Source organism: Corvus kubaryi, unplaced genomic scaffold, assembly GCF_017639235.1.
Source record: "Corvus kubaryi isolate FWS band 111438036 unplaced genomic scaffold, C.kubaryi_AGA036_p1.0 71, whole genome shotgun sequence".
NCBI lineage: Eukaryota > Metazoa > Chordata > Aves > Passeriformes > Corvidae > Corvus > Corvus kubaryi.
The window spans coordinates 18090901-18113596 of record NW_024582059.1 but is presented as its reverse complement, the minus strand read 5'-3'; the positions used below and the strand labels follow the sequence as shown (position 1 = coordinate 18113596).

At 37.6% G+C, this 22696-nt stretch overlaps 1 protein-coding gene across 1 annotated transcript in view; it reads right to left on the bottom strand.

The window, feature by feature from the left end:
* Positions 1-270: 270 nt before the first annotated feature.
* Positions 271-22696, bottom strand: part of EDNRA (endothelin receptor type A) — a 33522-nt gene continuing 11096 nt past the window's right edge. The window contains exons 3-8 of the mRNA XM_042049672.1: positions 18767-18894; positions 13129-13327; positions 9206-9358; positions 7266-7399; positions 6780-6888; positions 271-5447 (exon numbers count right to left, since the gene is read on the bottom strand). Coding sequence (XP_041905606.1) covers positions 5307-5447; positions 6780-6888; positions 7266-7399; positions 9206-9358; positions 13129-13327; positions 18767-18894 — 864 coding nt within the window. The 3' untranslated portion in view covers positions 271-5306. The remainder of the gene's footprint in view (positions 5448-6779; positions 6889-7265; positions 7400-9205; positions 9359-13128; positions 13328-18766; positions 18895-22696) is intronic.

Below are 22696 nucleotides of genomic sequence, written 5' to 3'. Positions count from 1 at the left end.
TTACTCATGTAAACACTCTTACCTGAATTAGCAGAAGTGGTATGGTTTCCTCTTTATCTATTAAAAAATCAAGGTATTTCCTACTAGTAGTACTGAACTGTAGTATTCATTTGTCCCAAGACTACACTCTTAATTTTCTGTTTAAAACTTGACTGTAAAACTTTGTGACTTTTCTGGTAATGTTGTTTAATTGTGCTTCTGTATTGGAATATACTGTGTTATCTGGAGATGAATGCTTTATTAACACTATGTAGGTACTGGAAAGAAAGCTAATCCAAATGTATACTTTATTCAGAGGCAATACCAAAGAGACCACTGTACAACAATTTTAGAGGGGAAAAGACAAAAAAACTTTAGACACAGACATTTCAATAAATATGAAGTGTGACTACAGAATGACACAGTGATGTAATGATGGATTTCTAATCTTCCCCTCTGTTTAAAACATGTAGCAGGAAGTATGTTCTCTTGGATGGCTTGAAAGTGCTTGGAAGTGTTTTGGATGTTTGATTCAGTAACTTGTATTCTCAATCTTTCTACTCCCAAGGACTGACATTGAAGTAAAGGCCTTATTCTGAGATGCACCAAATCATTGATTTCAGAGCAGTTTGCACTCAGTTACTCTGAGAAATGTGGGCAGAGTGCTGCTGAAGTTCAGATTGTTTTGGGTTTTTTTGTTAGCACTTTGTAACACTCACTCTGTTGAGCTTTATTGTAATAATAAGCTACTGTAACTAACAGGACTGCAAAGCTGTGACTCAAGTGACAGCTCAGTTCAGAAGCAGTGATGTTTGTACAGGGGAAAAACTGATTCTAGATGAGATAGTAGAGGTCAATTCATTTCATCTTCCTTTGGAGAAACTAGAGATGACCTACATTTTTTTATTTAGTTCATATCTTCCTTTCCCACACTTGGACTAATGATAAGCTGTGTTTCTTTTAGAACCACATTTTAAACATGCCTGGTTTTGGTGTCTTTTTTTTTTTTTTCTATGTAACTTGAGAGCTGTTTCTGGTCTGTAAACTTTTTATGTGTCTTCTTTTACTCTGATTTTGGAGATAATTGCCATTATTTAGCCTTTGAAAGAGTGAGGAGTGTAAATTAGGAATACTTTGCTGAGCCAAGCTTTGCACCACCGATTGTGTGGAAGAAACTTTGCAAGGCAATGTTAGCATGCAGTCCCGGTGTTTCTTCTAATGAAAATGTGTGCTTTGCCTCAGGGGCATTTGAGCAGGAATCTGTTCATACAAATGCAGCAGAATTTGAATTTGTACCATGTCTTCTCCCACACTGAAACCCATAAGGCTTCACAGAATCAAATTATATCGTAACAAGATTGCAGTAAATATGTAAATGATGAAAGAGAGGCAGGAAAAAAAGAAAAAAAGCAGCAAGTAATTCCACAAGCAAGGGAACTTATAAATACTGGCTTCCAAGAATTTGTGGGTTGTGGTTTGATTCTCAGATGTCTTACAAGCTGCATGCTCTGATCAAGGCTTTTTCTGCATCTGTAATGTTTATAACATCTTTCTATCAAGTGAACTTATTGAGTATGCACAAACTACATTTCAGAAATTTCCTGCATAGAGCGAGTAGAATTTTGTTCTTCCTGCCATCCTGCAGTTCTGGTGAAATTCTCTGTAGCTTCATAATGATGATAACTCTGTTCTGTAAAATTCATTGAAATTGGACAGGGGGTTGATAGTTGGTTTGGAAGGATGGAGAGACAGACAGGTAAACACCTGAAACTGACTGTATTAAAAGCAAAAATAAACATATTCAGATCTGAGGGTCGCATAAGTATCTTTTCTCAGAACCAAGCTAATGGTTTTGTCAGGTGAGATTTATGATGAAGTGTATAAGCAGGTTTTTTTAATGCACAGGAGCTGGCTAGGTCAGGTCTGAAGCACAGAGTTTCATATGTAAATAAATAAATACAGACACAGATATAACTGAAAACCCATGTATGCTGTCTCCTTGAAGCAAATAAGTATAAAATATACCAAAGAGGAAATATTTAGTGAGGTAGTTTGAAAAAATGCATGTTGAAAACAAGGAGAACAGCTGCATTCTAAAACTAAAGAAAACTCTGCAAAGTGTTTGAAGTTAAGATGTGAGACTGTCAATGAAATTTTACACTGAGTGGACTGACAAGAGTTGGGAATTCTGAAGTCCACAAAAAAAGATGAATGTGACAGTTAAATGGATTTTGATTACAATGAGCAACAAAACTACAAAAAGTTTATGAAGTTAATCTGAAACTTGTGGAATAGAGATCCTGTTGGCTGCAGAGAAAATCTATGTTTGGTTCAGTTGAGAGGAATGCAAACAGCAGGCATAAAACAATCTATAACATAAGAGTGGGATAGAAGGATACTTGTTATGGAAGGTTGTTCTAATGCAAAAGAGAAAGCAGCTTCTGTGTGACACCAGAATTGTGGAATACTTTTGCTGGTTCTTTTTGAAAGACAGCTTTTTCAGAATTGACGACAGATACTATACCCGGAGGAATATTTACCATTCTCAATGGGAAGAAGAGGAGAGAATTAAAAAAGTACCTTAGTAAGATTTTCAGAAACATTTTCCCCCCTCACTGTAGCTGCCACATCACAACACCCTTTGTCCTTACAATTGATTTGTGAGTGGGAGCAGCAGCCACCAGTAAAAATACAAAAAAGCAAACGTGCCAAAAAAGAGTATGAGACCTCCCAGGACCTAACTTGTCACTGTTATTTAGACTCTCTCTGTCCTTCCACAGGCTGGAGAAATGGCATGAGGATCACCAATTCATTTTGGCAGGCTCTGATCCCTAAGTAAGCTCACAAAAATAATTCTAAAGGATTCTAAAAAGTACCTCTCACTTCTGTTAGATAATTTACCCTCTTCTTTTCATTAGTTAAAATGTTTTTTATTTTTTAATGCTGCTAAGGTCAGTCAGCATTATGAGGAGTAGGAGGATAGTTTTTCCATCTAAGCTGAAGTGGTTTAAAGGATGCTTTGTGTGTGCAGGTTCATGTATGTCTGCCGCATAACAGCCAGCTCTTGGGTTGAAAGCAATAGATGTTGGAAATGTCAGTGCTGGAAGGAAAACTTTCAAATTTTCATGATTCATGGTTTGCATCAGTGCTTGTAAAGCATAAAAGTGACCTATTTCACAGTCTGAAACTTTTGCAGATAGATGGCACATTTTTGGTAGAAGTTAAGAACCCTAAACTGACCTAGATTGTCTCTATTGCTCACTGTCTTTTGTAGACAGGTAGAAATATTGTCTCTGAGCAATCACATTACTGGTTTGCAGGTGTATGACATTTTTTGGTTCATCTAACTGCCAGATAAATAACAGAAAAGAGGAATGCACACAAAGCTTTCTCCCGTCTTGAAATAAAGAAGGAGCAATTTTCAAATCCATTATAAATCCATTCCTCATGTCTGTTTTTTGTTTGCCTTTACCATCTCCTCAATGCGTTCTGTGAAAGCAGCAGGGAAGGTTTCAGGATGTAAAGAGACTCAGTAACTCAATCTTCTCGAAGGAGAGCATTGTCACTCATTTACTGTGATTTCTGATACAGTTTGAGGGTGAAATGTTTTAAGTAAAATTCAGCCAAGTCTCATTCCTTACCATGCTCTTAGGCACTGCCACAGAGCACTGTCAGAAGACTGTATTTAGGTTTATAACATATGAACATAAATTTATATGTACTTATACATGCATATATGTCACAGAGACAAAAGCACACAAAAAATACGCAAATCAATTTAAAGAACCTTTTTTTAAATATACTTCACAAGATCTGTGTGAATGTAAACATTGGTGAAACTTGTGCAGCAGAAGTCACTGTAGGCACTAGCATTTTGACCTCTTAAATAAAACTATGCAGGATTACATCTTTCACTGAAAATGAAACGGATGTTTAAAAATTTGTGGAATTTTGATTACTGCTTCTTAGCCTAGCACAAAAGATGCTATAAATTGCCTAACAGATTTGTGCATGAGACATATTATATATGACACCACATTATTGAGTTCCACTATTTAATGAAAGACTACCTATTAAAAATTTTTTTAGGTAAACAGGGAATCTCTTGGATGTAGCCTTAATGGATGGAAATAATAAGGAAATCATCAGTTTACATATATGCAAGCAATAGTTTATATATATTGTTAATAGCATTTGTATGGTTAACAGTGTTGATAACCTACTGAACCCCATTAAAATCTTTGAATGTTGTGTAAGACAGAGAGCTCTGTAAGGAATAAGGCACAAAATATCCTTCTGCACATCCAGCTGTTATGGACTTCCACATTTCTATGCTCACTCTGACTATAACCTCATGTTCACAATGTGAAAATAAGAGTTGTGCATAGCTGCTCTGACAATAACCATATTCTCAGAATGCTGTGGATGGCTTTAATAATGTTTCACTATGTTCCACTCACCCTCATTTCACCTTAGATTTAATGCAACTACAGACTAAATAGATGAAAAGGTTCATATAGTTCAAGAATTAACATGTCAGGTTAATAAAAACACATTGTAAGGTGCCCATCTGTGAGCATCTTCCATTCTTTTCGCTGATACAGATTATGTTTATTTTGTACAGAACATTAGAATAAATAACACAGTATAGTACTGTATTATTAATACCTCTTTTTTTGGTATTAATCTGTGCTTAAGTGCCAACTGTTGATGCTTTTTAAATGGTCTCTTCCTATACCTGAATACTGAAGTGCTACAAATGTGAACTGCCCAGCTAATGTCCCGATCCATTGTAACTAAGTAAGTAAAATGCTGGTGTGGACTAAAACATTTTCCAACATAAACCTGAAAAACAGCAACAACAACAACATGCAAAACAAACTGGTATGTGGACTATATCCACCAGAGAAATAGAACTTAAAAGACAAATGGGGAGAGAGAAAATAGTCACAGATATCTTCTCAAAAGTTCCAGAGTGATTAATTCTCGGTGACAATCAGGCAAAAAGATTGCACTGTACCAGTCACAGACACTGGACAGTTCCTGCCTGCTTCAGAAGAGCAAAACCACCTGTGTAGTTCAAGCCAGTTTTTTGGTGTCATAATCACACCAATATCCTTTTCAGAGGCAGAATTACCATCCAGTGGATCTCAGTTCACAGAACATCACAGTTACACTCACTCCACCTACTCAGTCACCTCTAGAATTAGGTACAATGTGTGCACACGTCTGAATTCGTTATGGAAGAGTCACTGGGCTTCCTGTTGTCATAGCTTGGTAGTGACTTTTCCTCTTTCATTCTGAAATGGTGTGAGAGTCCTTAATTTTCAGTTTATGCTGTCTTTATGGCTGCTTCGATCTGTATTGTGATTGTTTAGTTCTTGATTTTTCCACTGAATGCTTGTTCCATTCATGGGCACCGAAGTCACCAGACTCTTAGACTGGGAGCAGCAACAGCAAAGACATGACTGGAAATAAATAAAAAATAATAAATAAATAAATAAATAAATAAATAAAAAGTTAACACAAATCTCTCAGTTCTGTGCAGACTGCCAGCCATATTTTTCATTCAGAAATGACAGATAATTCTAGCTGAATAGAGTGGTAGCTATACTCAGGGAAATTTTTATCCTAGGACATAAATGGTTGTTGTGATTGAGCACCACAAATGCAGCAAATTAGGCCCAGCCTGTGCCTCTTATTGAAGAAAAACTTTCACAGTATGAAAAGGGAAAATTGTTTGACTAAGGTAAATAGATTGAGAACTGACAAAATTCAATACATGTTGTTAGGTGCTCGGTTGATTGTTTTTTCACCCTCTTTATCACTGTTCACAAACTTAGGGATCAGCATGCTGCTTAGCATGGAAGAGAAAAGAAGAAAAATTCCCCAGCCTGTGACTTAGCTCTCTTCTAAAATCTTAGAAGAAGACAAAACTTTTTTGAAAAAGGTTCAGTGAACATACTGAGGTGTAACATTTTGCACAGTTAGGAATAGAAGCTGACTTCTTATTTACCATGTGAAAATGCTCCCTTAAAATAGTTAGTAAATCTGAGCAGGCTACAGACAAACGGGTATTCCCTAGTCTAATAATTCTTTACATTTTTTTCAGTAGCTTGTATTCTGCCTATTATCAGACTTAAAGTTTAGTGGTACAGTCCTGTTATCTTTTGTTTTTCATTGTGGATAAAGCTATTTCAGTCTTCCCTTTCTATTTCATTACTTTCCTTACTCTCATTTTTTTCTTCCCATGTTGCCTTTAATAGGTGGACAGGAACTTGCAGAGGCACATTGTCACAAGGAAATTATTTTAGCATTTAAATATGTTTGTATGTGTAGGAACTGGAAAATGCAGGTAGAAGCCATAATGCATATTTAATTGCCAAAGTCAACTCAGGTGCCTGATTTGGTATTCAAGCCTGAAAATTTTCATCATTAATGAGATTGTTTAATGCAGGCAGCTTGGTGTCATCAAGAGTGGAAAATTGTTATCAACCAAATTCTATTTCATGTGCATGTCACATGCAGATAAATAGTATTTACAAGAGCATGTCTATCTCAGTTTACACATATGAGGACTGTGTCAAACTTATTTATTGGTTTAGTATTTCAGATAAAGTGGATAGTTTCACTTTCAGCTTGGTATGTGTGCTATGTGAGCTGCTAGCTGCTAAACCAGACAATTTATAATCTTTCATTCCTTTGCATGCCTCTTCTCCCAGCTGTTAAAAATAGATAAGAGCCAAGTGGTTCAATACAGTTAGTTAACTGGACATAAAATCTTATCAGGAGAAGCTTACCTGGAAACAGTTTTTAAACTTCTTGCTCACAAAATATAGAGCTATGGGGTTTATACAAGAGTTCATGGTTGCCAGGTTGATGCTGATGTAATCCAAGGGCAGCAAGAAACTAGGTAAGAGGAAGAAAAACATTTAAGCAGTTCGTATGCTACAGAAGCATTCATGTTCCTTGTGGTTACAGCCTCTTCCGTAACACAAACTAATTCTCTCTCACCTAGCTCCCTCAATGTAATCTTGTACCATGCCATGTCTATAATAATCTGTCTCACAGATGTTCAAAAAATCCAGAGCAAAGTGATAGAAGTGGTGACAGACAACATTTATTGAGAATATGCTACCCCATTAAAACTGAAACTGCTGAAAATGGATGCAGCTTAAAATTAATAAACACCACAGTTGCATTGCACAGTGACATTCCTCATATAAATTGTAAGCATGCAGCATTATATTTTTTCAGTACAAACTATTGGCATAGAAATGAAGTACCTGAGCAGTTCACATCTGCTGGGGTCTTTTTCATTGTATACCATTTTCTTCAAAATCCGGCTCAGATGGAGAGGGAACCAGCAAAGAGCAAAAATCACAACTAAACAGAAAACTGTCTTGGCAACTTCTCGGCGCTAGAAAAAGGAGATAAGAGTATATACTGAGTGCCTAATTCATGCTAGCAGGTGACTGTACTTAGTAATGTTGGCAGCAAAGTCAGTAATATAGATAAATTATGAAAGGATTCCTAAAGTGAAGCTTCCAGGCTACCCAATGTACTACTCTTTTTTATGGGGTTTGTCACGTTCTTGATCCTGGCCATCCTCAACAGAACCTGCTCATCACTGAGTCTGGAGCAGCTGGAGCACACAGGTCATTGCTAGAATATTGTAGGATTTTCTTTGATATATTGTTATATAGAGAGATACTGCACAGTGTATTGATTTTGCTATGTGATCCTTACTATGAAATCCTGATGTTCTCAAATAAATAGCTCCTCTACAAACATTTTAGAAATGTCGGTATTACAGCTTAATCTTGTAATACTCAGGAAATAATTTCAATTTAATGGGTCTTTTATGTGGCTCTAGAGAGTTACAGATGTTTTAGTGGATTTTTGACAATGCATACCAGCAGTGTTTGGTAGGCATGGGTTTGATAAAGAGAAGCATATGAAGGGATAAGGATACCACTGTAATGTAACAGTGACAAGCACTTCAAAGTTCTGTCAGTAAAGAACTTGAAGTCAGATGAGTGATTACAGTCTTGTTAGGCTTTGAATATGACTATTATAGTTTCCTCTTTTTTATAATAGCAACTTTTATCAAAATATGAAAAGAATTGTGAATTAGACGTTAATGTGGACAAGGAGATAGGGAATTCAGAAGGAAGGAAGGAAGGAAGGAAGGAAGGGAGATAGTTAAAAAGGCAAGCATTTGTAAATTGTAAAGTCATCCTGCAGCAGCCAGTCTGAGAAGCTTGGTGGTCACTGCACTTCAGGATGGGAAAGGGTGGATTCCTCCATCTCCTAGAACATACCATTCTAGTTCTAATGGGTGGAGTAGCTTGTGTGTGGCCCTAGGACACACTGTGTTGCACTCCCAGGATCTGATGAGGGGAAAAAGTGGAGAATATGCACAACGGGAGGATTCTCCAGTCGACCCTGACCTGGAATGAACCAGCAGAGGAGAAATCTCTGACAGAACTGACTCTGATGCAGAGAGGACTGCTTTAGGGATTCACATCTGTGAATATGGAAGTTAAGAGAGTGGAATTTGAAGGGCTGATGTTAACACAGGGGAAAAGCTCCAGATTGTTTTTAAAATTTCAGTTAAGCGTTGAACATCAGACAGAGCTGCCAAACCAGCAAAGTGAGACCTGACGGTTCTGTGAGCGACTTTGTTCTGTGATCATTTGTTTGTTCTGTTCTCCTGTTGCTCTTTTCAAAGCAGCTACAGCAGTGGTACTGCAACAGTGCAATAGCACTGAGAAACAAAATCCACTCTTTTCTAAACTAGGTTATTCTACAATTGCATTTTATATGAAACTACAGTTACATATCAAAGAGCGCCAAAAGGAGGGAGGATCCATGGAGTCATATCTTTATACAGAAAAAGAAACATTTTTTTGGCAAATCTTTGTAGTTTAATTTCAAAGCACTTAGCCAGTAGAGATTTGAGGTTAAAGAGCAGGAGAGCACAACTGTCAAACATAAGAAAGAAAAGGGTTCACTTCCTGAGCACAGTCTTCAATGTCTCCTTATACTATGATTTAGTCTTTTGTTCCAGGTTTAAATGAATGCCTTAACATCATAAATAACCCACATCCTCACTTTCTACTTCTGTAGCTTACTGTATTTAAGTACACTTTGAAATATTTCTCATGTAACCCACAGGGAGAAGAACAATATTTTCACACATTGGTGTTTCTAATGTATTTACCTGCTTCAGGTGTTCACTGAGAGCAATTCTCAAGTTGCTGTTTCTTCTGTTCAACATTTCACAAGTCATTAGCGTATAAAAGATGGCAGTACATGCCAGTGGCATGCAGAAATAGAAACCAAACAGCCACCAATCCTTTGCATCTTTGTAAAACTGTAGATAAGGGAAAGAAAAGAGCAGATATGTTCTTATGATTCGATGCAAAATACCACAGAAAGATCTTGGATAAGCATGACGGTACACTGGTATCTGTCTGTTTGCTTATTGTTGGTCTCTTTTTGACTAACATCAAAATAGGGATTGTGGCAGTGTAAACATTTACTTCACCTTACAGATAGCCTGCCTGTATGTACCTTTGTTGCAATCTGCCTTGGGTTGGAATTAATTTTTTTTGGTAGTACTTTCTGAAAATTTATACTCATTCATGAAAACTGGAATACAGTTGCACGAAAAAGACATGCCAAAATGTAGACAGTGTCAGTCTGAGATAACAAATCTTACTAAAAGCGTGTCTCAGGAAATGCCATTTACCTCTACAGCTTCTGTCCTGATTCCAAAAAAGGAAAATTCAAAATGTCTTGTAAGTTTAATCACCTTTTGTTATCAGTGAAAAGGTTGGCAGTTGGTTTGCTTATGCACTGGGCAGATAGGAGCCACTTCATAAGTGTTTGTCTGATATGTGCAAAGCTTAGGGATGGCTTCCAGTGGTACAGTTACTTTTAACCCTTTGACTGCCATTCACACCATTTGCTTTTTGTGACAGGATGCTGAGATATTGATAGAATAGCAGTACTTTGCTCTGTGTAATTTGAAGTATTAGCTGTGATGTAAGCAGTGCTGTAAGCATTTATGTATTGTGGGAAATACTACATTTGACCAAATATTTAAAATTGTTCTTCTCTGTAGAGGATCGTGTTTTCAGACTTCAGAAAATACTGTATCTTGTTTTTTAATTTTTATGCTCAGCCAAAAGTATGCACTGAAATATGGCATTTTAAATACTTCCTGTGTCTAGGTTATTAGTATAAAAGGGATGTGTCACTCTTTCCCCCAGCTTGTTTGTTCCTAGCAGATGTGCTCTTGTAACATCACAGTTCCCACACCAAATGTCAAAATTCTTATGCCTGAGGATTTTATGAATCCTCTTTGAAAAAGTCAAACTTTTGACATCATATTTACATTTAAAACCAAACAGCTCTAAACTTTCGAAAGATGAAAAAAAGTTGATACAATTCATATAGTGATGTTTAATAATGTTACTTTAAAAATCTACTTCAGTTACATTAGAAAGTTGATTTACTAAGAAAAAAGTTTTGGTTTTTTCCCTCTGCCCCAATACAGCTGCATATAGAATTTTCTAGTTTAGATTATGCTGCTGATTTCTAGGCCACAATCCCACCTCACTCTGGGACACTGTGTTGTGTTGATTAACTTGTTTCCTCCTCCTCATTAGCCTCCTCCCTGAGGAGGGGCTACAGTCTCCTGCATAGTTGCACTTTCCTTGGGGGCAGAATTTCCCCGCTGGGAGCAGAGCTTTTGCCAGCAGAAAACCGGAAAACAATATGCCTCGTATTTGAGGAGTTTGTACTGAGGGCAGATGTAATTACTGCTCCTTCTGCAGAGAAAAGGATTACAAATACATGGAGACAATTATCTTTTGCATGGCAAATTCCTCCAAGTCAGGCTAGAATCATGTTGGCTGGACAGTTCAAAATGTGTACTGCTGAATCCATGCCATGTTTACAAGGAAAACTTTGTGTCCTATCAGTGTTCCAGCTTTCATGAGCATTGCCTGTTGGTCAAGAAAACACACGAAAGGTCTGTGTCACAGCCCTGACCAATGCATCACTTCTGGAGGAGGACCTGGCCTCGCGGAGTTATAAAACCTACTCAAAAATGTCTGTAAATGATTAATTGAGGAATCTGAGTTTCACAAAGCTTACATCAAAGACAAAAATGGGTTGATTGAAGAGAAGTAGACATTCTTTTGTTTTTCTTGAAAGCGCACATGGAACTGGTTTTCTACAGGAAATGTGCATTTTAAACAAATTTCCTAGTGCACTCAGCCTCTTGGGAATCATGGTCTAGCATGAATCTTTTAAATCTTTCAAAGATAGTTTTAAACATGAATAAAGCTTCTATTAAAAACAGAAGTTAATAATAAATCCTTCCTGAAGTTTAGAAATTGTTTATTGTGGTGTTTGTGGTAGTAAATACTATAGCTAAGGTTAAAATGGTCTTTCCACTTTAATCTCATGTTTGTACATGCTTGCAACACATTGAAATGCAAAGCTCTCCATTTTGACTGACACATCCAACATTTACTCTCAGCTTGGACATAATCGCTGGTTTGTTTCCTTAAAAATCAGACTGCTGTGGGACTGGGGAGATTGGCACTTTTGAATTATACTGAGCAAGTAAGAGATACTAAGGAAATGCTAGGAAAACAAACCAAGCTATTCTACTTGGCACATTAAGAACAGAACAATAATCATTAAAGTTAGCATGCCTGTGGAAGACCTGAACTATAGTGTTTTTGAGAAGAGGGAAGAGAAGACTATTCTTTTTCTTAGGGAGAGAGGAAGTGAAGAGTGTCCAGGCAATTTGTGGAGAAAAACAGCCATTAGAGAAGGGAAATTTGCTGCAGTGTGTAATTCATAAATCACAGTCTTCTAACTACAGTATGTACAGTCATATAGACTGTGGAGTTTAGAAATAAAAATATAATAAGCTCTGGGAAATTCCACTCCATCTTTACCTGCATTAATTCTTTCCATTAGGGAATTCCTTTTGTCTTCTCTTTCAATTATCTCTTGCTCTTTCTACCATCCCTACAGTCTGTGTAACCATACCAAAGTCAGGGACATTGCTCTGAAAAACTAAGCATGCACACTTTTTATTTTCTAAAATTCCTAGCTCCACTTTACCCTATCCTTCCCAATTCTAGGCCAAGGCATGCTCTGGTCCAATAAAAGCAGAAGCGCCAGACATTCAAAAAAGAGAAACTTACTCTATTATGAAAAAATCTAGTCCAGAAAAAAATGCTGAGCTTTCTCAAGACTTATGATCTGGTGCTATCTGCCTTCTCTGCAACAAATCAGAATATTACTCTTCCTTTTTCATTACTGGATGAATGGTCCCTGGCCTTCACAAATTAAAAAATTGAGGCATTTCCTCATTGTAAGGCCAGGTGGAAAACCACTATGCCCCTATGCAGTAATTTATTGATTCTGTAGTGACTTCTCACCTGAGCTGCTTTGCAGAAGCTGATGTGGGTATTGGCACCTCTTAATCTGCTGGAGCACAGAGGGTGAGGGGTAGGAAATGTGCCAAAGCAGCCTCGTGTGTCTCAGGCACTCCTCTTGCTCTTGAGCTGCTGTATCTAATGACAGCTAACACTGCACAAGCACCTAGCTGGAGGTGTGTGTCTGTCAGCTTTGTAGTCATGATTTCTTGTAAACTACAGGATTATTTTTTATTTGACTTTAATGCATGTAGCATGGCCCCACCCTTTTCTTTGTGTGCCAAGAGCTCACTACTGCATGGAAAAGGATGACTAATCATGGTAAAACGTGTTTTGACATTTACAAGCTCCAAGGTGTTGCACCTTGAAACACAAAACCTTTCAAGGCTCTGGCTACCCTGATACATCTCTTGTTTGTACTTTAAGCAGGCCTGAATTGCAGATGTCTGTAGTAAGACTCCTCAGTAGCAAAGAAATGAAAATGCTGTAAAGCCCCATTTAATCTCTCTGGCTGAAAGCAGAGACAAGTCACTGTGAACATAAGATCCTCTTTGCACCAATACACATCAGAATACATTTTGCAGTTTAATGCATGAATAAATCCTATTATCATCCAGTATCTTAATTGTCTAACCCATATACTGTGGGTTCCAAAAAGAGGAGACAGGATGTTACTTACCAACATGAAATCGTTTGTAGGTTTGAGCATGCAGGTAACATAACTTGCATCCTTGTATCTGAAAGGTACCACAGCAAAGCCAATTGCTTCTGGGATGGCCAGTATGAAGGACAGAAGCCAGATGGAGAAAATTTCAATAGCAGTGATCATCGGGATTCCAATTCCCTGAACACGGCTCCAGGATGCAACTGCTCTGTACCTGAAAGAGACAGGCATTCGTTTCCAGCCCTCAGTTTCCTTCTTAGAAGGTCACGGTTCAATGTCATATGGCAAGTAAGATCCTAAAGCTGACATCTGAGACTCGTATTACTTGTTTTTTCTGCCTATTCCAAGGCCTCTGCCTGCTGTCAAGTCACCTAGGACATAACAGGGCACATCAAGGGGTGGAGAGCAGAGAGCCGGCTGCTCCTGTTCTGCTTGGGTGTGGGATTGTGTGGAATTCTGCTAGGTGGACTGCACTAATGATTTCTAATTAAAGTAGGCAAGGTTTGTGAGGACAGACTGTATCTTTCACTAGATAACTGAAATAACAGAGGAAAAAAGGCTTACAGGCACACAACCATTCTAACAGATACAAAGCATCCATCTCAGCAGTGCTATCCAAAGTGAAGCTATCAGCTTCCAGGCAATGAAAGACTGGGAAAATACTCTCGATGAAGTGAAAATGCATTTGTTCTGTTTACACTGTTCAATGAACTGTGAGGATCTTTCTACTCTACTTGTCTCTCAGTTTTCAAGGAGCTTGTAGAAATTTATTAGCTTTGAGACCTCAATCTTTCCATCAGCTCTGGTCTGAAGGTTGTAAAATTATTCAGAGAAGACTGATAGGCATAGAATACAGAGTGCAATCCAGTCCATAAATTAAAATTTCAGTAGCAGATGTAACTGTTGTCCTGCAATAACTGCAGTAAACGACTTAGCATTTCCAACAATTTAGTAAAGACAGAATCAATGGAAAGAACCAATATTATTTTTTGATCTTGTAATAATCTGAAATTCATGCTGGAGAGCTCTTTGTCATTAATGATGTAACAGCTTCTGAACTGCTTATTTTACTTCCCTAAAATAATAGGACCTTCCCATTTGGAATTACAGTGCTACAGGTATACATCATGGCATCCACTGATGAAATAGTCTTCTTTAGTTGAGCAGAAAAAAAGTCAAGAAAGTTCATCTGCTTTAAAAAATGTCAGATTAAGAAGTGAAATACTGGATTTTGAATATTTGAGATGGAAGGAATAAAGAGCTTCTGATGGGAAATCATTTGTTGAGGGCTACAGGACCTAGGCTACAGAGATCAGGAAAATTTAGTTATTAAAAGGTTTCTAAGTCGTCCTTTAATGAATACAGTAATATAGGATTCACACACAAAGTATTTCTTCTGATTTCTTGTATCACACCCTGTTTTTAGTTTGGAAGTGTGCTTATTAACTGGATGGAAGACTTGGGAGTTCCATCCCCTGTAGCCTCAGTGTTAGAGGAAGGACAATGCCTGAGTGCAAATCCAGGCTTAAGCCCCTCACAAAAACTTCAGCAAGCATTGTTACCCAATATCACTGGAAGGTGTCAGAGCCTGGTGTGCCATCATTCCTGCAGAAACCAGACTGGAAACCTTTGCCTTGATATCTACAGCAGTGTCATGCACAGCAGAGTCACAGCTGTACTACAGACAGGCTCTCAGGGCATCATTTCTACAGAAATGTGTGTATAAATACTTCGAGCATAATAAAGTAAACTACAACTTGGACTTAAAAATAAAAATGTCTTCTAAAAGCATCCTTATCTTCAAAAAATGTGAAAAAGGAGGGAGGCAATGGTTTGCTCATGGGGAGAACGTCTCTGAGATCAGAATTCTGAGACCATCAAAACAAATAAAACTATTCTGAGAGAATTAAGAAAGAAATATCCAGTATCATATCTTCTCACAAATATTCATATTAAAATCTAAAATTAATTTTAAATGATTTGTCACTCTGTCATATTTCATTTTGCCAAATATCAAATTTTGGCTTTCATCACAAAGTTGAATATTCATAGAAACTTAACCTTTCACGCAAATGGTCACATATTTGTGAACTTTGGAAATTTAACAATCAGTGCAAAGTTTACTTTCTACAGACTGGCAATTTTACAGTCATTTCTGTCAGCTGCACAGGTTCCTAACCCCTCCTAGACTGACTGATGCTCTCAGCAAACAGGTGCTTGTACACTGTATATATTTTTCAAGTAGCAAATGTAAAGCTTGTTTCGTGTTACGTCTGTAACTATATAAGTGACAACCAATGGGTTGCAAATTGTGAATCCAATTATTTCCTTTGTTGCATTTTTGTACCTGTTCTTTTGAGTTACATCTGTTTTGCACATGAGAGGATCACTATGCACAGCAGTAAGGATTTGGGTCCTGTATGTATTTTACTGATTTTTTTTTCCAGTTTACAGTTCAGATAACTCTCAAATAAGGAATTATTGGCTGAATAATTTTATGAATATTTTCAGCTAAAACATAGGAAGTTCAGTAATTGGATCAGAATTTGCTGAATGCCTATTAACCTGCAATTACTTGGTCTCTTTACTCACTGCTGTAAGAGTGGTTTGAAAAACAGTGGTAGTAATAATAATTTTAGTAGTAATAATTTTTCAAGTCGGTGTTCTGTGAGTTATGTAATATAGAGGATCTTTGTCTAGCCACAAAACTCCCAAAATTAAGAGTGAGAAAGTACTGAAGGGTTTATTTCCCTCATACTTGGAAAACACAGGATGTCTGCCAGGGAGCTGACATAAAATACATACATAATGCATTGCATTTAATTCCTCACTCTAAAATATGTTGAGATTTGTCTAACTTTCCTTTTTTTTAGTTTATTTCCCTCTTGTCTCCAATCTTGTCTAAACTATTCACTTTTTTTTCCAGGTCACTTCCTGTTCTCTGTTTAATGGTGTGGCTCCTCTTCTCTCTCCCCTTTTCCTTATTGACTGCTCATGTATGTGCTGGCAACTTGTATACATACATACGATGAACTATTTTGCACTCTTACCTAGTTATAACATGTTTAAAGCATTTATTTCAGAAGGACATCTTGTCTGGATCTGAGAACATCAGTAGGTGCTTTTGTTTTCCTATTCCTTTTAGCTGCATTGGAAAATTAGATGTTCAAATGGCCCCATAATATAACATGTTTCTGTTGTGCAAGTATCATCAGCCCTTTGTAAGAGTGAAAAGCAATGCAGGAAACATAAGAGACAAGATCAAGCACACAAGCACACTGTCAAGATGAGTGCCAATATAGTTTCTAACTGTTCCTGCTGTTGATGATACCGAACTGTTCTGCTTTGTTAATAGAGACCACAGCTGTTCTTCATTTTTTGCAAATGTCTTAATACAATGAAGCTCTTAGGGTTTTATTTTAGTGGCAAAATCTCAACTTGTCTCATAAACTTACTGGAAGTTGGTCCACATAAAAATATCTACCTTAGAATTAGTGTTCTATGCATTATGCTATGCAGAGGGGGCAAGAAGAGGGTGTGTACACATGAAATGAAATCCATATCTTCACTTTTCTTCTTCAACCCTTTTCTTAGTCAGTATCATTATGGCCAAGACATAAGCAAGAGTAAAAACTCAGGCAGGGCAGTATCTTTCCTCTTAGTCACACTCAGGGACTGTCCTGCAAAAGAGTCACGCTATCGTCACCATCATGACTTAGAGTTTAAAAATGCCTGAGGGGCATCTGAGGCAAATGTGAGCTTCCTCGGAAGGGTGAATGGCTGGCTTTCTGTCAGCCTCTTAAAACCCTCTCCACATGTGAGTGGCCATTGTTCTCCTTGGGCACGCACAGTTAAACCTTAGTACACTGTCAGGGCAAGTCACTCGAGGGCAGTAGTAATGAGGGGAGTTTCACAATAGAATGTAGTTAGCACAGGGAACCATCCTGATAGCAAAAAAAAAAAAAAAAATCCTGCTCTAAATTAAGGCTGTAGTCTGCAACAGGGACAGAGAGTCAACGATGACCAAAACTATGGGTAAAGTTTCTGGGTTCACTGTAACAATTGACTCCCTATTGTCTGTGTCATAGAATGCAATATATAGACACCCAAAATAGTCATAAACAAGATAGTTTTCAGGAGCTTTTTTAAGCAAGAGTTAACTCGCCTATAGACCAGAAACAGTCCAGCTGTGACAGCACACTATTTCATATTTACTCATTTTCCATTCTAAAAAGCAACCATTAGCTGATGTGGAATTTTGTATTAATGTGAAAATGCAGCTTCCAGTGCCCAGCCTGGAGCTTTCATGGTGATTGAACCTAGATTCGGTTCTTGTTAGCCAATATCAGAATCTGGCTCTATACATCAGTTTTCTAACACTCATCCTCTGCAGCCACTTACTAGAGTAGCACCAGATGATGAAGAGTATGTCCTCAGCAAAGTGTCTAAGCTAGGGGAGGAAATTAAATAGTCTGAGTCTGATCCCATACAAGATTTTATACTCAAATGGAAACAACGTTTGGTTGTTGTGAGGATTAGCAAATCAGTCCTTGTAAAAATGTGCATGCATCTGCAAAAAGGTAGCTTCAGCTGAGTTACTTCCAATTTATAAAAATGTATATAACAGTGGAACTTCATCTAGTGAAACTGCAGTTGTCAGGAGTTATCTAACAAACTGTCTGTTTCATGTGCTTGATCTATGATTTATTCCTTAGAGTAGTTCATGGGATTTTATTTAGTGGTGGGCAGATATTGTTTGAGAAATGGAATTCTTTTTGTAGTTCTCAGACTCAAAACATGGAAGTAGAACAGTTGCCTGTATTACATTTTTTTGTTTGTTTCTGGCATTGGCTAATGAGGTAAGGAACTAATGCAGTAAGAAGCTGTATTTCAGGTATGGATACTACTAAGTGACTTATCCACTGCAAAGCTTGTACATTAGCTTCTTCAGTAAAGCCAAACCAAGATTAATTTTAAAGCTTCTTTGCATCCCTGTACTAATACACATAGTGCATTTTATTTAGTAGTATTTTCTGTATATCAGAGGTACTCATATTTTGGAGTAGAACACGATCAAGTAACTCAAGATATAAAACCAACTTTTACAGAATTCAAGTGTTCATCTGCTATTGCATTTTATGTATGAAGGAAAAATAGCAGAGGCATTAATTTTCAAACTATCAAAGCAAGTTTCCAACTTCCAGTGTTTTTCAGTAAAGCTCTGTTAGTTTTAAAAGTTATCAAAATAAAACCTTGTTTATTGTCCATAGGCAGTGAGTTAAAAAACGAATTTTTAAGGCTAAAGATTATGATCTTGTTCAAATACAAAACAAACACAAGTTCGTATGAAAGAAGGAAGTTTGAATACTGAGTCAAATCCCAATAAATTTTTGTCTGGTAAAGGAAGTTGAAATAATGCTTTACTAGAGCTTTTAAATACCTTTAAAAAATATGTAAAGTTCATTAGTCCAAGGACTTAATATTATACTTTGAGCCACAGATGTGGTGCTTGGTGATAGCCAGAATATAAAAGACCAGAATTTAATTATATCTATATTGTAATCTGCCTGTTAAGAAGACCATGCTGAGTGCTCACAGATTTAGGAAAACTGCACGTGCAAGAACAATGTCAAAAGACTAAAACATACTGTACCTGTCCACACTAAGGGCACACAGGTTAAGGACTGTGATTCCCACTGATGCCTTCTGGATGAAGGGAAGGAATTTGCAAAGAAACTGTCCAAATTCTGTATTTCCAAAAGGCCAGTTCTGAGCAAGGAGCTAAAGAGAAGATACAAAATAATCAGAATATTTAAACAGTAACCCAACAAGTACATCACAATGTCTTAGACACAGCCATTGTAACCTTGAATTCTCCATACCTAAAGTGTATGCTTAACATTACGTGAATCTGGGAAGTAACTGCTACCATGGAAGCACAGAAGTTGAAAGTTTACACTTAAATGTTGACCATGTGCTGTTGCAATAGTAATTTGCATTGTTAAGAGGTTTTTTTTTAATTACTGTGAATCTGCCAGCAGTACTGAATAATGAAAATCTAACTCAAGCCTGTCATAAATGGTTGCAATTGCCATGTCCCAGAACCAGGCAGTCAAAACATAACTCAGGGTTCACAATGAAATACCTCAGAGCCAAGTTCTGATGCGGCACGCAAGTAGATTCTTGTCATCGTAAATGTACCATTGTGTAACTCATGGCAATATTCAGTGCCAGACTCTGAGGAGTGTGAAGAAAACACTGTGCATACATAATTTGTTCCATATTACATTTTAAAGGACAAGCATGCAAATGTGGGCTGTGCTTCAAGGCAGCAGAAAGGCATCCATTGGAAAGATGTGAGTGACTGAGGTTTTGAGTAGCATTTCCAAGGAGGCATTTCCATAACAAATATTAGTACAGTGATTCATGTGCACAGTTGTGAAGAATTAGCATATAAATAGTAATATTTCTAGCTATACTGTTAAAGCTTTGTCTTTGAACTGAGCTTTGATAGCAAGTACACATACAAAATGCAGGACACAAAATTATTTAGAATACTCAAATCTACAACTGGCTGCAGAGTCACAGATCTCCCTTTACTTGGGCTGACAGTAAAATGATAGATTATATTCAATGTAAGTAAGTGTAATAAATGAAAAATTACTGAGTCCATACAAAGTACTGAGCCCTAACTTAGCTATTTTAACTCAAGTAAGGGATATTTCAGCCATCATGAACAGTTCTGTTGAAAAACAAAGTCACTAAACCTTCTCACTCTTGCACTACCATTTTGTTCATCTTCTTCTCTAAGTCTGCTGCTGAGACTTTCTCAGAGGTAGGATGTTCATGTTTTGAGAGGTAGCCTTGCAACCACAAAGACTAGAAATATTCTTCAGTAGAAGCTTAGGTCCTGGAACACACTTAACTGGTAAAAGTGGGTGTATTCTAGCTGTAGAATTAGAAAAACAAATTCTGGTTGTATCTCACGACTGCAGTATTCAAAGTAAACATTTTATTTCTATTTAAATTAGTGTTAAAATGAAGCATGCTAATAATCACTACCTTTAGCAATACAAGTATGAACTGTGGGAAGTTCAAATTCACATCTGTCTTTATCTCAATTAAGGTAGGTGTTGCCTTTCTGGTTTTTCATAGCATGAGTTTTTCAGAGAACTTTGCTGTAGATTATGGACATTTATCACAAAATTCTAGATGGGTAGGAATTCATCATCTCCTCATAGTCCTGCTGGGGATTTTTTGCACCCCCTCTGTTTTATAGCCACTCATCACAATGCTGAATTACTTGTGATTTTGTCCCCCACATGATACCTCAAAAATGCTGAAAGCAGCTACACACTCCACATTGCCTGTGTCTCTCTAGGACTATATTAATATTGTCATTTGATTACTTGTATTTTAGGACAGATTTTAGCAACTCACAGCTTTCAGCCAGCTGGGTGCTAAAATTATGGGTCTAACTTGTGTGTGCAAGTACCTTTGCTATGGTATCCCAGTTTAGGGCAGTCACATTTGATGAAGGCAAATCCCCCTTTTGCCAGAAGGTTAGGGATTGGATTGCTTGGATTGGTGATTTAACTCTAGCCAGTACCTTCAGTAGCAAAGGTGATAAGTTTGTATCTGCAAGCTCTTGATTAACTCCTCTGATTTTATCTGTATTTATAGACTGAATGAAATACATTGAAATTCTCCAGCAGAATTGTTTTCCAGATAGGTTTGCAGTAGTGTAACAAATGTTTGCAGAACATCTTTCTACCTTTTGCCTAGAACTCTCATATGAGGTTTTAATTTTTATCAGAAAAAAAGTGTTGAAAAAAGAAGGGATGATCAGAATCCATAGTAATTCAACCATGGGTGGTCACATGGAATTTCAGCTCCGAACTCTTGGCTGGGTTTGGGTAAAATCAGAGTTGTTCTCAGGCTGGGAAGGCTAAATTATAAATGGCACTGCCACGGAAAAGCAGCTCTAGCAGGCTTCTGTCAATCCCCTGTGCCAACCAGAGCCCCAAAACCCATTTATCATTACAGATCACACTTTAAAAGGCAACTGAAAGCCACCTATTCATTTCAGGGCCCTGACTGTGGCTGTAGCTACACCCAGCAACAGAAACGAACGAGCACTTTGTAGTGACTGTGAAACTCTGTTACTACAAGGCAAATATTAGCTTCAAAAAGAAAAGTGTTGTACTTGAAAAAGGTTCACTAACTCATTACGCCTCACGAGGAAGCTTTATCATGCTTCCAGCATGTACGCTTCAACCTCACACCCCAGGAAGCTCTCCTTTTTTGAGATTAAAAGTATTTTATTCCTTTTGTTTCTTACACTTTCCAATAATTGAAGTAATATGAGTACCAAATCATTAGACATTCTTTTCAAGTGAGTTTTAATCAAAATCCCTGGGACCAGAATTAAGGTTTTTTGATTTCAAGATTCACTTTGCAATCATTTCTGTGGGTGTACTCCATTATCACTCCACATCAGCCATGCATTCATTACTTCCCCTTGGATCAGGTGCCATGTTTTCTCTTCTGTAGATATTTTTAGTCAGCAAATCTCATCCTGTCTTTGTTTTTAGTAATTTTTGCATCAAAACAAGTCCATTTCCCTCTGTTCTGCCCTAGCATGGTATGGAAATTTCAGAGGGAAATAACACATTTATTTTGTATTAAAAAATGAGCCCAGGAGTTTAATTTAATTAATCGTGATTTACTTACGTGCAATACACGAACTGGAACTACTGGCTTTGCTCTTTGAGTGCTTTTGCATATTTTAATGTCCAAACAAAATGATTATAAAATTCTAGCAAATTGCACTTTCTCTCAAGGCTCTAGGATAGAAGAAATCAGACTGATTACTCCTACTTGTGTTCCAGTGCTCCATGAGCTGTTGAAGTGGATTGTGCTTTTGCAAATCCACTTACAAAACCTCTGAGGTTTCAAAATAAGACATGTGGCAAAAGTAACACAGTTTTCCCCTTGTGCTGTTTGCAACTTGGGAGTATTTCATACTGTGGCGCAATTCCTGAGAAAAGAGTGTAGTCAACATGTACTTTTGCACTGAAATCAGAAATCAAGATTGGTCTTTAAAAACTCCGCAAAGTGACCAGACAACCACAGCTTCCTTGAGCATCCTCCCTTCTGTGCTGCTTTATATGGCCTCTCTGCCCTCAGCTGCAGCTGGAGACAAACAAGACATCAGCACTGAGAACATTCCTTTGCAGTGATTTTTAAATGTCACTTCGTTGATTTTATTCTGCTGCTGCTGCTATTTTCTAACCCCCCTCAGTATGGTAGCTGATGTACAAAACATCAAGTCCCACTGTGCATCCCAGGCAATTTATATATAGTCTGGAAGAGAGACTGTTGTAACCCTACCACATGAGTGTTTGCCAGAGTATGCTCATGTGTACCCACAGTGTTTATCTTGTGCCAGGCTGATACTGTGTGTTTGCAGGCAGATGATGGCCCTGGAGCTCAGCCCAGAAGAGATGGACTTGGTTGGGCGCTGGATATGAACTGGCTCTGAGCTGCTCTATTAAAACTCCTTTGGCTCATCGAGTGCATG